At 39.2% G+C, this 15,524-nt stretch overlaps 1 protein-coding gene and 1 long non-coding RNA gene across 4 annotated transcripts; one reads left to right on the forward strand and one right to left on the reverse strand.

The window, feature by feature from the left end:
* Positions 1–2,434: 2,434 nt before the first annotated feature.
* On the reverse strand, positions 2,435–12,921 carry LOC145454018 (NCK-interacting protein with SH3 domain-like). Of its 3 annotated transcripts, XM_080331992.1 has the most exons (14): positions 12,785–12,921; positions 11,111–11,160; positions 10,889–11,047; positions 10,131–10,234; positions 9,961–10,076; positions 8,860–9,130; positions 8,702–8,798; positions 8,417–8,563; positions 7,713–7,938; positions 7,564–7,644; positions 7,051–7,182; positions 6,190–6,282; positions 5,913–6,127; positions 2,435–5,007 (listed from the first exon to the last, which is right to left on the reverse strand). In XM_080331992.1, exons 2-14 carry the CDS (start codon positions 11,126–11,128, stop codon positions 4,798–4,800), a joined length of 1,869 nt encoding a protein of 622 aa, XP_080188118.1. In that variant the 5' UTR covers positions 11,129–11,160; positions 12,785–12,921; the 3' UTR covers positions 2,435–4,797. The 3 variants fall into 3 exon arrangements, with proteins under 3 accessions (XP_080188118.1, XP_080188119.1, XP_080188117.1); XM_080331993.1 differs by lacking the exon at positions 12,785–12,921 and having other exon boundaries at positions 8,417–8,557; positions 11,111–11,216; XM_080331991.1 differs by lacking the exon at positions 12,785–12,921 and having other exon boundaries at positions 11,111–11,216.
* A 709-nt stretch (positions 12,922–13,630) lies between these two features.
* Positions 13,631–15,378, forward strand: LOC145454026 (uncharacterized). The gene is made up of 2 exons (XR_013920015.1): positions 13,631–14,400; positions 15,005–15,378. It is a non-coding gene; the product is annotated as an uncharacterized LOC145454026 (long non-coding RNA).
* The last annotated feature ends 146 nt before the right edge of the window (positions 15,379–15,524 follow it).

Here is a 15,524-nt window from a genome sequence, read left to right on the forward strand (position 1 = left end):
AGTGTGAACGCGAACGTGAACCTCATGACGTGACGTCATGTTGCTAATTCCAACCCTACATTTCAGTGAATTGATAGCCTGTATTAATGTACACGATATCTAGCGACGACTCGGGCAACATAATGCCACAGTACTGAAGTATATATTGACGTTTTAAACGCCGCCAAATGTATTAACTGGAGCAATCGAATGATATAATAATCCCATAAATCAATATCTTTCGTCGCTCTATTGCCGCCAATTTCGACGAGGACATGCAATGGGAATATAAGCTTACGCCTTAACGGTCTATTCAGCGCCTGAATATTGCTACGTTGATATTGAGCAGAGTGTAAAACGGGTTTCAATTCTTTGCTACCGATATTACCCATCAACAAGTTATACAGTAGTAGCCAACACCCCAATTGCACGGATTTGGTTTTTATGATACAATAAACAATCAAGATGAACCCGTACGCCTGCTAGATTTTTCACATCAGACGACGATATCAATTTCATTGATTGGCTGAATAAGCATCATTCGCTGACTACCTACATGTAGTGCAGTGGTTCCCAACCTTTTTTGACTCATCGCCCCCCTTTCAAGCTCAACGCCGATCATCACCCCCCAGATTTTGCGAACCGAAAAATCGGTATACAATCTGTAATCATCGGCGGGTTGACTAAAAAAAAAGTCAACTTATCGGCTCGCTGTCGAATTTTACACTTTTGCAACTAAATTTCCGTGGGTTGACTAAAAAAAAAAGCTCATTCCGACGACTTGACTCCAATATAGCCGTTTTAACGCGTCATCGCCCCCCTATCGCCCCCTTGGGGGCGATATCGCCCACGTTGGGAACCACTGATGTAGTGTATTACGTTCTTGATGTTGTGTGATTGCAGGTCATCAAGTTCACAGCAGATAGTCACTAAATATTCACAAACGGAAGCTAGATATTTCGAGCGAAATTTTGTAACAAAACAAGTAAAATTTTTGAGATTTTCGAGGTGCATGCTCGTTTAGTGTTGATTTTTCAATGCTGCCAGCGCCATGCATAGAGTGGCCCGCAGTTGAAGTGCGATAAATTTCAACGAAAGATGATACAATGAGGTGAAAATTGCCATATATGAGAAAGGTTCACAGTGCAGAACCTACCAAGGTTCGTTTGCGAACGTGAACCTTTGCATTTCTGAGTAGGGATGGTGTGAACCTATGAAAGGTTCAGGTTCGTGTGAACACGAATCTTTTTGAAAGGTTCTGTGTGAACGCGAACCTCATGACGTCATATTGCTAATTCCAACCCTATCTTTCAATAAAGTGATAGCCTATATTAATGTACACGATACCTAGCGACTATACTCGGGCCACATAATGACACAATACTGAAGTACATATTGGCGTTAAGGTTCTGTGTGAACGCGAACGTGAACCTCATGACGTCATATTGCTAATTCCAACCCTATCTTTCAATGAAGTGATAGCCTATAATAATGTACAGTTGTACACGATACCTAGCGACTATACTCGGGCCACATAATGACACAATGCTGAAGTACATATTGGCGTTTTAAACGTCGCTAAATGTATCATCTGAGGCAATCAAAGGATATAATACTCCCACATAATCAATATCTTCCGTCGCTTTGCCAACAATTTCGACGAGGACTTACCAGGGAATATAAGCTTACGCCTTAACGGTCTCGGCCAGACCGAACAATGTGTTCGGCGTATGAGTATTTGCTACATAGATATTGAGCAGAGTGTAAAACGGGTTTCTACACTTGCTACCGATACTACCCAATTAACAAGTTATACAGCAGTAGCAAACACCTCAATCGCACGGATTTGGTGTTAACGATGCATTAATGATATGAAGTCAAGATTGACCCCGTACGCCTGCTAAATATTTTACATCACAAAACGATATCAATCTCATTGATTGGTTGAATTAGCATCATTCGCTGCCTACGTATTTCGCTCGTGATGTTGTGTGATTGCGAGTCAAGCTCGCAGCAGAAAGTCACTAAATATTCACAAACGGAAAGCTGGATATTTCGAGCAAACTTTTGTAACAAAATAAGTAAAACTTTTGAGATTGTCAAGGTGCATGCTCGCAGTTGAGATGCAATAAATGTCAACCAAAGATGTTATAATCAAGTGGAAGTTGTAATATATGAAAAAAGTTCACAGTGCAGAACCTACCAAGGTTCTGTTGTGAACGCGAACCTCTAAATTTCCGAGGTTCACACACAGAACGCGAACGTGAACCTCACGTTCACACCATCCCTACCAAACACCATACAGATATACTGAACTAAACAACAGCAACTATACTGCAGGGGCGGGCAACTTCTCCAGTCGGCGGGCCGGATATAGGGAAATTGAGAACTTGGCGGGCAGGATTCCTGAATCGATACATTATTCGCCCGTTTATCCACATTTACAAGGAATAAGTCGTATTTAATGAATGTATTTCAACGACAGCAATGTAACTTCAACGCCATTTCTCGCCAATAATGACGAAGACAATGTGGATTTGAGAACAGCATTGCCATACCGGCACCACCACCACCATGTATGCTTCTCTCTGATCAATCGACACACGGTGCAATTCTTAATTAAGATTTCAAGGCGTTCGATAAGCCCGGTACCCCAAGTTTACCAAGATATCAATTCATTTGGGTCTAGTCGGTGACGAGATAGCGTGGTTGTTCAACTATGTGGCCTATTTTATCTCAATATTGAATTCATGCGGCCCGCGGCCTCCACGAAATTTGAAAGTGGCCCCCGACCCGTTTTGAGTTGGCGACCCCTGGCATAAGCGGTGTCTTACACAAGCCTAGAAGTGTGCCGTGCTACAAGTCGACGGTTACGGAATCAAAAATAAGAAATACCGGCCAGGTGTAAATGACCATTGTAGTCGACAAACACCATTATGATTACCACAAATGACATCAGGGTTGAGTACATCGTAAATGCCGATAATAATGCAATAAGTCTTCTCGCTTCGACGAATTTACGCGTAAGCTCCACCCCCGCTCGCTGCCCAAGTGCGCATATACATGTGTATTATGACATACAGTCAATAAAATTTGACGTATGTGAGGAATTAGTGGGGAATCTCGGATGACTGGGGCCGCGGGCCACATTATCATGTAAGACGGAAAACTATCCGCGGGCCGTATGTTGCTCGCCCCTGAAAAATTCATGGAAAATTCCGAATGACAGAGCGAAATGGTACTTGACCACTGACCAGTGATCACATCCAATCTCTCGCCACCTTTATATACAAATACAACATACATATTCTGGGGTTACCATACGTCCTCTTTTAAGAGGATTTGTCCTCTTTTTTGAAGGTGTTCTCTGGGAGGACGCCCAAATGTCCTCTTTTTGAAATTTCGTCCTCGTTTTTGAGAATTTCGGTGAAATATTGGGTAAAATTAGACTGAGATTCAGTAAACCAGAACTGAAGTAACGCTCCGGTGGCTATTTCGGGAGCCGAGCCGGAAAGTTGACCTTTTTTTATAGTCAACCAACGAAATATGTGAAAGAAAAACTGTATTTCGGGAGTTGAGCCGGAAAGTTGACCTTTTTTTTAGTCAACCAACCACAAAGTCGGGAAAAATTTATCCTTTTTCCGGATTTCAAACCAGAATTGTAAGTCTGGAAATTTTGAAAAAAGTGTCTTTTTTCAGATTTCCAAAATATGGTAATCCTACATATTCTGAATATTTCTCGACTGCAAGTCTTCAATGTTTTACAGGAGTGGTCATTTCCACAACACACCTACCTATCCTGGACTGATTTTTATATCAGAATGACCCCAGATACCCTGAACTAAAACTAATACGCAGCCTGTTCGATCTCCCGTGAAATAATATTAAATCGCGATATGTTAATATGCGTTAGCATCATACGTTTGTTAACAATAAAAATATTCAACTCAGAAAATATTATTTACATCTATGCATGATACAATACTTTGCTATAATTGCTATTCAAAATAATGGCGAGGTAAATCAATCCGGTCAGGTACGGGGAGCATATCCTTGATCAGATAAAATGAGGTGGTACCATGTTTCACACGATTAAATTCCTTGGAATCCAGATTAAGCGCAGGACTATATGTAACGAGGTTAGCGATCACGGCATCGATCGATCAATGCAAACATCCATAAATATTATCGGAAACGGCTACCGGAAAGTGGCTTTGATTTTCGCAGCCAGATAGGGAAGGGAAAAATACTTCGCTGTTTTATATTTTTGAACTGAAATAGTATCGCGAAATACAGATTAAAATCGCGTACAAATCCAAGTAATAGGGACTTGAACGAAAATACAAGATAATACAAACTTCCAAATCCTTATATATTGGAATATCTCACAATATCGAGCCTTTAATTCTGTTAAATTTGATGTTGACTATCATGGTGAATATCAGGTAAGCGTTTCGTGGATATTTCAGTAAAGTGGTTGCGGATGGCAGTAAAGTAAAACCACAACTTCTAAAGGCAACTAAAATTCAGTTAACTCTTTCCTTGACAACTCATACCTTTCCAGGGCTTTGAACTGGCATTACATACAATGTATTACGATAAAGGTTTCTCGCGTTGTGGATCGATTGGGATAGTTTGAGACTGACAAATCGAATTAAGATCACGGAATATAGTTCGGATATTCCACATATTTGTAGCAACTGTTTTGCATATGATCCACAACTTGATAGAAATGCCAGTATGTATTACTGGATATGCATTCCATAAATACATATCCAGTAATCACCGTGACATTACATTGCGCATATCTAGGTTTACCTAAACAAACAGACTGCCGTAATCCGCAATGATCTTTCCTATAATCCGCTTATCGAAATCCAGAATTTGCCGTTCCTGTTCACTGTCCGGTGGTTCTTCATTCAGAATCCGATGTAAACTCAGGCCAATATCACGGCACCGATGGCGATTGTCGGAGTATTCGGTGTTCGTGAGAATATTCAGTAACAACTCAAGATACTCTGTGCGCACCTACAATGTAGCAAAAATCAATTGAAAATCAACGACATATAACAGTGCCCCTATAACTAGGCTTATCATTGTAGGATTCGTCTAGTGGCAAAACTTACTAAAGTAGTTGTTTTATATTAGTTCCACCAAGAGTTTTGAGCAAAACTACCTACTTTTTACACATTGTATTTTGTGAAGTTGAAAGTAATTTTACCATGTTTGCAGCGCTGTGGAATTGTCATGAAAATTGTCCGAAATAACCCCTATATCACCGCAACTGAAGATATTTTCGGAAATTGCATGCATTTACATCGTCGTTAGTCATTTTGTGTTAGTCATGAAGATGCATCTTGCTATCACGAAAGTACGCAACCAACCTTTAAAGAATTTTACGTTTTGAAATTACTTGTTAACTTCTAAGACCTTAATTTTCTACTTCAACTTGGAGAAGTTTTGACATTTTTGGAAACCGCTTTTACTTGAAATTGAAACCGCTTTTACTTGAAATTGAGTAGAAATTTACAGCGTCATTTCTACTGATACTTGAGTACCTTCGACTAAAAACAACTAGGCCACTAGTGCTGCTAGATGGGGCGCTGAAGAATACTTCACACGACGCGATCTCGGAGCTATATGGATGTGTCAATAAGACTACACTGTACCAGCAAGATTTTGGACACCAGGAAAACAAATCTGACATTGTTTCATAACTATCCACTAATCTGGTAATATAGTCTCTCCTAATAAACCAATTCAATGTCGTTATCAACAACAAAACTTCCAAGCTATCAAAGTGTGTTGCAATGAAAAATTGATTTCTGATCTCTGCAAGATGCATGCCACAGAGGACTAGTCCCCCCCGTAACATTACCAGCACATTGAAGAAAAGCGAGTCCTACAAGGTCAAAGTTAGTGATTGCATTTACCTTACTCCCAGATGAGAGATCGGTAAGATTTCTGGCGGTGATGTCAAGCAGAACATTCATGTCATTAGTGTAGAGAAAAGTGGAGGTGCTTCGCTGTGCATATACATCTTGTAAAAACTTGATTACAGACGGAGGTGGCCTTTCCCCTTCATCATCAAATATATTATTCGTCTCCTCACTACCATTCCAATGCTCTTCTATTGCAACGGGATCATCTGTGCAAAATTCAGAATCTATTCACGATGGTACCGCTAAAATTTGCATCATTTTCACAAACCTCCCCTATTTAGAAGCATCATTATTTTTTCTCCGAGTTGAGTGCACGTCTCTCGTTCCGCTATTACTTGCAAGATGATATTCTTGGAGTGCACTGGAAAATGTTGTGACTTTAAAAAGAAAACCATTTGGGCGAGATGTGGGAAGCAAAATGAGTACATGTTCACTTCAAAAAAATCCAAGTATTAGGGATAAGAAATTGTGATGTTCTATACAAACTGAAGGGTTTTCTTATAAACGGCAGAGGTGTTTTAATTAGTATGTAATGTTGTGGGATTTGTAGTTGATGATCCAGAATTGGAAAAGTGCTTGAGTACATAGATTTAAAAAGGAGTCTGTGATGAGTACTATGCACACAATAGCATATGACAACAGTCAAAACAATACAACTGATTAGTGATTTTGCGATACAGGATAGGGATTATTATCAGTGCTACAAAGAGGGAGAGGTAATTTGGAGCTACTGTATGTATATTGCTACAGAGGCTATATTATTGCCTGGTGGTTTTCAAAACTTCAATCAGAGAAATTAATCTATGTCAGTGGTTCCCAACCTTTTTGTCTTTGTTCCCCACTTCAGATTTATTCCTAGTCTTCATTCCCCACTACCCAAACCTATCGTCGTATCTACCTTTTAACTTTTGTCATTACGGAGCAGCTATTTGCTTGTTTGAATGCGCAAGACACACAACCACACCAGTACGCAAGACAATCGCCTTGATATTTGAGAAGTAATGTCCTTCTGCTGTAGAATTTTTATAATAAAAGCTCAAGCAGTCAGGTATCTTAGTCACCTGTGCTCAGGCAAGCATACTCAACTCATACAGAAATTTAGAAGAAAACACAATGCGTACCCACTTACCCAGCATATGGAGATTGAAGGACAAAAGGACATTCACGAACATATCCACGATTTGCTCGTCTTGCGCCACCTCTTCGACTTCACCTTCTATGCATTTTATAAGGAATTGCACAAAGGATTTATCGAGCCTATCTGAAAAGAATTTCACATGGTCACAACTTGACTGAATACAAATTTTCCATGTTCATTGTAACAATAGATTTACACAGTTTACCGCATCTAAAAACACACACTCTAGTGAAAATTAAATTTTATTGAGCACCAAATTTCACAATATATCCAATCTTGTTGTACTCGCCTTCAGTCGAAGAATCAATATTAAACGGACCACATGGACATTAGACAGTCACTAAAGAGAGATTGGGATTTCAAAATGGATTTATTTACATAACAATCATACGTATTCATATTGGCATGGATAGTATTCTAATATAGAGCTATTATCCATGACTGACCAGAGTGGCCACTAGCCATACTACTATGAACACAAAAGTACAAAACATATATAGCTACCGTAATGGCTGAAGGGTATCGACTCCGCTGTAGAAAATAGCATGCTCATTACCAATGCTGAATAGCAAGTCCTCTGACTCTCTGTGTAAAAATGTACATTGGAAAATAGTAAAAGCTTGCCATGAAGGTTGATTTTTGGATTTTTGTACCTTCGACATGTGTCATCATGTCTCTTGCGAGTTCTAGCGGAAGTACTGAAAACAACAGCGTCGACACGACCGATCTTGACAAGGAGCACATCACCCCGAATATTTGCAAAATCACCAAACGTAGGGCGACTCTAGTTTCCATTTGGTGATATTCGACCAGAGTGATGATGGGCCGGTTACGGTCGTATGTTAATGCGGCGATGCTAATCTCTTTGTCTATCGTTGTCTGCGAAAGAAAGAAAGACTATGAGCGATGCTGGACTAACATTTTGCAATTACTAGTGCTGTGCACCAGTGATCAACAGATTTCAACGGTAGCCTACTTAAAGTGGCGAGGAAAGGCATGCCCAGGGGAAGCTTTTCATGCAATCCCTGCCAAGTGTTGTCAGTTTGTAGACGCAAATCACATCACTTTTGGTTATTGATTGCAGCTGATATTGGCGATCAAATTACCTACCCAGGGATATTGCGAAGTGAAAATTATTGATTTTATTATGATTTGGTCAAGTTCAAACGGCCAGAATCATAATTCCACAGGGTGTTGCTTTATTTGTCAATGCCTGTAGGAGTAAAAATCAAACTAATAGGCGAACTGAAATAACACATATTCTGACCGAATCGCCACTAAACCCTAATTTATGTTCATTCTGTGTAACCAGTGGCACTTTATTGAAAACAGGAAACCACACAGATGGCGTACGTACCAACTCTGACAATATCTCGTTTAGAATTTCCATTATTTTATCCTCGTCATCTTCAATTGCCCAATTCCTTTGCTGAGCGTCATCCTTTATTTCCCGGATATTTTCAAGTGCAAGAGATAACTTATCCGATTTCTGGTCGGTCTGGAACTACCGAAATACACAACAGGTTACCTATCACAATAAAAAAATCTATAAACACATGCACAATGACAAAGGCCGATCAATTATTCCGGTCATTGGTTCTATGTACAAATAACTTCTAAATATTGCACCTAATCCACGCACCTGAGCTTCAGGTATGGTGTCTAATATCCCATCAAACAGCGTACAGTGAGATGGAAAATTATTCTTCAAAGTGGAAATGATAGATAATAATGCATCTCTGCAACAATCACAAGATGTAGAAGACTGTTAAACAGTAAAATCTATTAAGAGTCACATACCGACATTTCTCCTCGTTCGGGTTCAGAGATGTTTTCAGTATATCGAGTAAATTAGAGCCTACATCGTCCGGAATATGAAATGGTGCGCTTTCGGCGGGAGTTTGACCGGGTACATCTTCACAGGCAAGTGACACTTTGTTGTTTTTTTCCTCTTCGGGATTCAATAGCAAATCATGAAACTGTGCTTCATATGATTGGTCAGATGAGACTTGTTGAGACTTATAAGTTGCAGATCTTTCTGGTACAGGAGGTGGACCAACACCACGAGGTCCTGTGGAATGGAATAAACATTGAGCCGTACCAAGCAGCGACCGTACAGAGTAGATGTAATGTACAAAAGGTGATTTTACAAGAAGTGTGATAAGTGATCGAAAGCCAGCATGAAAAGTAAGAACTACAAGTCTCAGTTTACAACTGTATCAAGTTTTTGACCAAACACAATTGACCAAATTTTCTTGTGCTGCTATAAACAGAAGTGGTCGAAACAGTCATTGTCAGTAAAATTGAAGTAATGCAATAAATTTATATTATCAATTACAATTGGATGCGTGTCCAACTGTCCATGTCCAGTAGGCACATGAAATCATTTATGGACCATGTTATTAGATTGTCAAGTCTTAATCAATTGCCTGTACCATACGAATTATTATACATCCATGATCAAGTGCTACTGTACAGTGTATTGAACGTTATATTGTGGTAATTGATATCACAAAGCAGTGATCACAAAAATTTCTGAATTACAATGACACGGTTTTAACTCAAAGAATTGATAGCACTCGTCAACACATATTTTTAGGCAGATAAAGTAAGAGTGGTTTGGGGGTTCTGAAGGTCACTGATTCCGAATATGACCTTAGTTTTTTCAAATTGGCTCGTGTTGTGGAAATAACCAATGGGGCTATTTTGACCAAATATCAGCCAGTAATCAGCAACCTCAAAAACCCCAGAAACGGCTTTCAGATGTTCTGCATAAATTTTTTTTCTTCATTTTGTTGACCAGTGTAATAGAAGAATGCATTTATTGTCAGAGAAAACTTGGTTCTGGCATTGGAATATGCGATGGCAGATTGGCAGCATTTTCGGGACTATTTAGCATACCCGAATGAGTTGATTCCATGTCTGCAGTTGGGGGTGGAGGAGCACGTCTCTTGCTAGATCCGGATTTGGACTTCTTGGTGGCAGTGCTTAGGGTTTCTTTGTGGGCAATTAGTTTTCTGAAGGCACACAATTGAAAAACAAGTCAAAAGATGCACATAAAAGGACTGTACTTCAAAACAGCTTGCTGCTGAGGTGGAAGGTTCCCTGCCGGAGAAGAAGCTAGAATTTCTTCTATTGCATTGTTAACGGATTGCAAAGCCACATTTGCATCATCCTGCAATTAAAATATATTCATTTGTAAGTGACAGAGAAAGTACAAAAACATTCGGCGCAATTATGTAAATGGCTGCAAAATTGACAAAAATAGGCTACCTCAGTAAGACGGGCTAACCTGGCGACATAGATAAACTGAAAACTACAAATGATTGCACATTTAGAGAGCTTCTTGAAGGTACAGAACTTCAATACGCAATTGAATAGAATACGGTATTCATATTGAAATGAACCCGAATAGTTTCGGCTGACCCTCGTCAGGGGTAATCGTCAGCAACTAGTAGAGAATTGGAAAGACTATTGTATATCAACAATTGTATCTTGAAATATGACGAGTGACTAGATACTAGAGAATTCACATGTAGGCCTATTGTTCGATATAATGGTATATATAATATAATGGTAATGTACAGATGTGGTCAATGAAGAAGCAGGCCTACTTCTACTTGTGTGAAGCACTCAAGTTTTACTACTCACACTACTTCTTCAAATGGTTATGATTCTAGACTTCCACTTCATAGTTTTAGTTTTTTTTAGGCAAAACAGGCCTTGAATACCTAGGCCTACTTTTGGCAATTGCTACTTCTAATTTCACTTGATTACGATAGGGACTTCTGATAATATGTCGCATCCTGACATTAAAAACAAGAATTACCTTTTCCTCCACCACATAATTTATGGGTATGTAGCCAACCCTTCCTTCAGCGTTAGATGCAAGCCACCAGCTTTCGTTGCTCTTCTCTAATACACATAACCCTTCTCCTTTGGAGAATGACAAAATATGGTCTGCCGTAGAATCGAAAGCATGCGTCGCCTTATACATCGTAAACTGGGCTCAATGTTATTGATAAATCAGCGCTAGATCGGAATCCCTCACGTCATACGATCCCAGCATGTGCAATCCCCGATTTTTTGGTTCACCAGATGCTGCGAAAGTACAAATACCTGTCGACTCTTCACCACAACAATAACAAACACTCGAACTATAGGGTTGCCAGTAAACTCGCCCCAAAGTAAATTCGGCCCAGGCAAATTCGGCCATTACATCAGTAAATTCGGCCCACCGAGAATATTGTATTAAAATGTATTACCAACCGTTAACATGAATTAATTACATAATTATACTATTATTAAGTGATTTGGATGTCAGGGTATGCGTAGATCGCGTAATCACGGGAGATAGCGCGGATATTCACGGGGACCGAATTTACCGACGGCCGAATTCACCGGTCAATTCACTGGTTACTCGGTCAATTCTGCCCTCGGAGAATTTTTTATGAAAATGTATTACCAACTATTAATGTGAATTAATTTCATAATTATATTATTATCAAGTGATTTGGAGAACAGGGTATGCGTATAAATACATATATGTATATATTTATGCCAATGTTTATGGGGCCGAATTTACCGACAGCCGACTTCAATCGGTATATTCGGCCCTCGGAGAACATTGTGTGAAATTGTATTACGAACTAATAATGTCATCATCATCATCATTGGTTTATTAGCAATTTTATCAGTTCAATACACCACAAAAATGCGATACAATGAAAGAAAGGAAGATGTCGAAGCGACTAGGTTGTCTATGGAATCTGACACCCACCTTGGCCTAGGCGATGTAAAGAGGAGGCATGCACACTGAATGAAGGTAAAGAAGATAGTATAGAAAAAGAATGCGACAAGAAATAGGGCGGCATGTCATGGGAAGCGAGATCGATAGGTCAGTCGTGGTCCGGTAATCTTGAGGAAGGACTGTATTTATTTAGTAGTAATTGCTTGTATTTCGACTTGAATGTGGACATGCTCGTCGACTGTCGGATGGCCGGCGGGATACTGTTCCATACATCAGGTCCGGCATATTTGATGGAGCGATGTGTATTATATTACATAATTATAATATTATCTAACCTGAACCCTAACACTAATCCTAACCCTAATTCTAACCTAACCCTAATCCTAACCTAACCTAACCCTAATCCTAACCTAACCCTAACCTAACCCTAATCCTAAACCGAATCCTAACCTAACCCTAATCCTAACCTAACCTAACGTAACCCTAACCTAATCCTAACCCTAACGCTAATCCTAACCCTAAACCTACTAATAACTAATAACTAATAATGTGTATTATATTACATAATTATAATATTATCAAGTGATTTGGAGGTTAGGGGTTAGGTTTAGGGTTAGGATTAGGGTTAGGTTAGGGTTAGGATTAGGGTTAGGTTAGGTTAGGATTAGGGTTAGGTTAGGATTAGGGTTAGGTTAAGATTAGGGTTAGGATTAGGGTTAGGTTAGGATTAGGGTTAGGTTAGGATTAGAGTTAGGTTAGGATTAGGGTTAGGATTCAGGTTAGGTAATGGTATTGTAACTGTTATTGTTACTCTGGCCCTGGCCGAATTTGCCGAGGGCCGAATTTACGGAGGGCCGAATTCACCGACGGCCAAAGTGACCGAGGGCCGAATTCGACGGGCCGAATTTACTTTGGGGCGAGTTTACTGGCAACCAACTATAGATAGTTTACATTCTATACTCGAACAATACGTACTTTTCAAAGCTTAGGACAGTGGAGTATTTATTCCTCGTCTCTATTTCCCCCCCTAGGGGTATCTTTTACTGTGACCGAGCATATTGTACGAAACTATTCACTGTTTCAAGATAACTGCAGTCTAGGTAAATAAAAACTTCTTAAAATTTAATTATGCGAAATATTTTCTAATTGCCGGCTAGTAATAAAATACAAAGCCTTCATCGGATTATACTGTAGTGTAGGATTATGATGATGATGATGATCGCATCGTCACGTGCATCCGAAATAAACAGTGAAGTCCATGTATTTGAGCTTGCTGCCATTGCGCCGATTGCAGAGAGAGAGACAGTTTTTATTGAGCAAAAAAAATACATTCAAAAACAAAATACATGTTGCAGCGATACGGTTCCTTAGGGACCATCTAGTCAGCTGCAGCGATGGAGTACAAAAATCGTCTTTTAATAGAGTCTCGCGTCAAGAATAAATTAAAAACAGGTAGAACAGTGGTAAGTTGGAACAACAACAGAGTAACAGGCAACAATAATTAAGAAGTAAACTAAAGAATGAAATGCAATGAAAACAACAAATAAATAGAAGATGGATAAATGTACAGAGTTGTCAGTTCAAATTCTAAAAAAGAAACAATTTGGCAACGTATGATTATCAAATCCAATAAACGGCAATTACAATGCAAATCTAACTAACTTCAATATGACAAGAGTAAATGAGATTTAAATTCGCGACAAAAGGCTGAAAAAGACATTTCCCTCAGGGCTAAAGGAATGTCATTCCATATTTTTGGTCCATGATATATGATTGATCTGCGGCACTTACTATTCGTCACACGAGATAAAAATAATTTTTTTGAAGTCGAAGACCGAGTACGGTGTGTATGTACGACACTAGATGGCGTGAACATATCACTAAACAAACTTGGGAGATCACCTCGATCATACTTATACATCAATTTAGCAACCTCTAGAGTGCAAAGGTCCTTTACTTTCAAGATGTTCAGGGATTTATATTTGGGGGAGAGTCGTTCCCGTTCTTTCATACCACTGATGTATTTAATTGCCAAATTTTGAAGTACTTCGATTTTCGAATAGTACGTTATGCAGCTAAGTCCCCAGAAGACTATGCCATAACTGAGTTGACTATGAAAGAGTGAGAAATATAAATTTCTAAGCACAGGTCTTGGGAGACTGTGTCTTAGACGAGAAAAAATCCCTACAACCCTGGAAAGTTTAGTAGTAATTTTATCGATATGGGATTTCCATGATAAATTATCGTCAATGTGAATTCCAAGGTACTTCACACAGGAGATGGGGTTCACATTTGTATTATTCAGATTCAAAAATGGAGAGAAGAATGTAACAGGACTAGGCTTTTGGTTAATGATTAGAATTTGTGTTTTAGACGGATTTATGAGTAGCTTATTCGCATTCATCCAGGAACTTATTCGATGCATTTGGGTGTGAACTAATTCTTGCAAGATTGGAAGAGAGGAAGCCGAGACATACAAGCATGTGTCATCCGCAAAAAGTGTCGTGTGAAAAGGAGAGCATGCGATCAAGTCGTTCAAGTATATATTGAACAGTAACGGTCCAAGGACCGATCCTTGTGGGATGCCACAGGTAACTAACGATGAAGCAGACTTGACAGAAGATAGATCATCAACATATTGCATGCGGTTTGATAGATAAGATTTTATTAGATTGTGCTGAGAGCCTCTCACCCCATATCGAAATAGTTTATCGAGTAAAAGACTGTGGTTTACTGTGTCAAAAGCTTTTTGAAGGTCCAGAAAAATACTACAGCCAATTTCATTTTTAGATATTGTTGAATAATATTGAAGAAGAAGGTTGAGTACTGCTTGGTTAGTATTGCAGTTGGTACGAAAGCCAAATTGGTTAGGGTACAGTAGAGGTTCAAAGTACTTATTTAGACGTGTATGGATGAGCTTCTCAAACACTATAGCCATGCAAGATAAGATGGATATAGGCCTATAGTTAGACATATCACTTTTGTCCCCTTTTTTATAAACTGGAACCACCCTTGCAATTTTAAGTGAGTTAGGGAAAATTCCATTTTCTACACACTGATTGAAGAAGTGGCAAATGTATGGTGCAATAGCTGGTGTTATTACTTTGAGCAGCTCAACTGGTAACTTATCGTAACCCTCTGCCTTCCCACCCTTCATATTTCTAATTATATCATGAATTTCTGGTTCATTGGCAGGCACCATGAACATGCTGTTAGCATTGCTCTGGAATGGAGGCAAGATGCATCTGTTGTGCGAATTTTTACACTTCAAAGCAAGATTTGGACCAATTGATGTAAAATATTTGTTGAAAGTGCATGCTATTGATGCAGGATCAGATATCACCAGCCCATTTTCATCGATAATTTGGGATGGTTTGGTTGATTTATGTGAGCAAGGATTGATGAGATTCTTTATCCCACGCCACATCTGTTTTTGATTTGAGCTATGTTGATTGAAATATTTGTGAAAGTATGATTTTTTTGCCTTGAATTTGATCTGGTTTAATTTATTTGCATATGTTTTATACTTGATTCGGTCTAATTCAATACCATTTGTGATCCATATACGATGAAGTTTATTCCTTTTCTTAATGGAGCGCAGAATACCTGGAGTGATCCAGGGTTTGAGATGTAACTTGCGTTGTCTACGTGTAAGGCGCTGGATAGGAATGTGTTTATTGACTAGGTCAGTGATCTGAGATAGAAAGCTCTCAAA

This window comes from Botryllus schlosseri, chromosome 13, assembly GCF_051294905.1.
Source record: "Botryllus schlosseri isolate E-star chromosome 13, Bs_hap1, whole genome shotgun sequence".
NCBI classification, from domain to species: domain Eukaryota; kingdom Metazoa; phylum Chordata; class Ascidiacea; order Stolidobranchia; family Styelidae; genus Botryllus; species Botryllus schlosseri.

Bases quoted from the DNA above. Each gene is read 5' to 3' on its own strand.
- LOC145454018 (XM_080331992.1), bottom strand. The intron at 10,077-10,130 runs GTACAGTCCTTT...GTGTGCCTTCAG, and splicing joins CAGCAGCAAGCTGTTTTGAA to AAAACTAATTGCCCACAAAG. The intron at 8,799-8,859 runs GTATGTGACTCT...TGATTGTTGCAG, and splicing joins CCGAACGAGGAGAAATGTCG to AGATGCATTATTATCTATCA.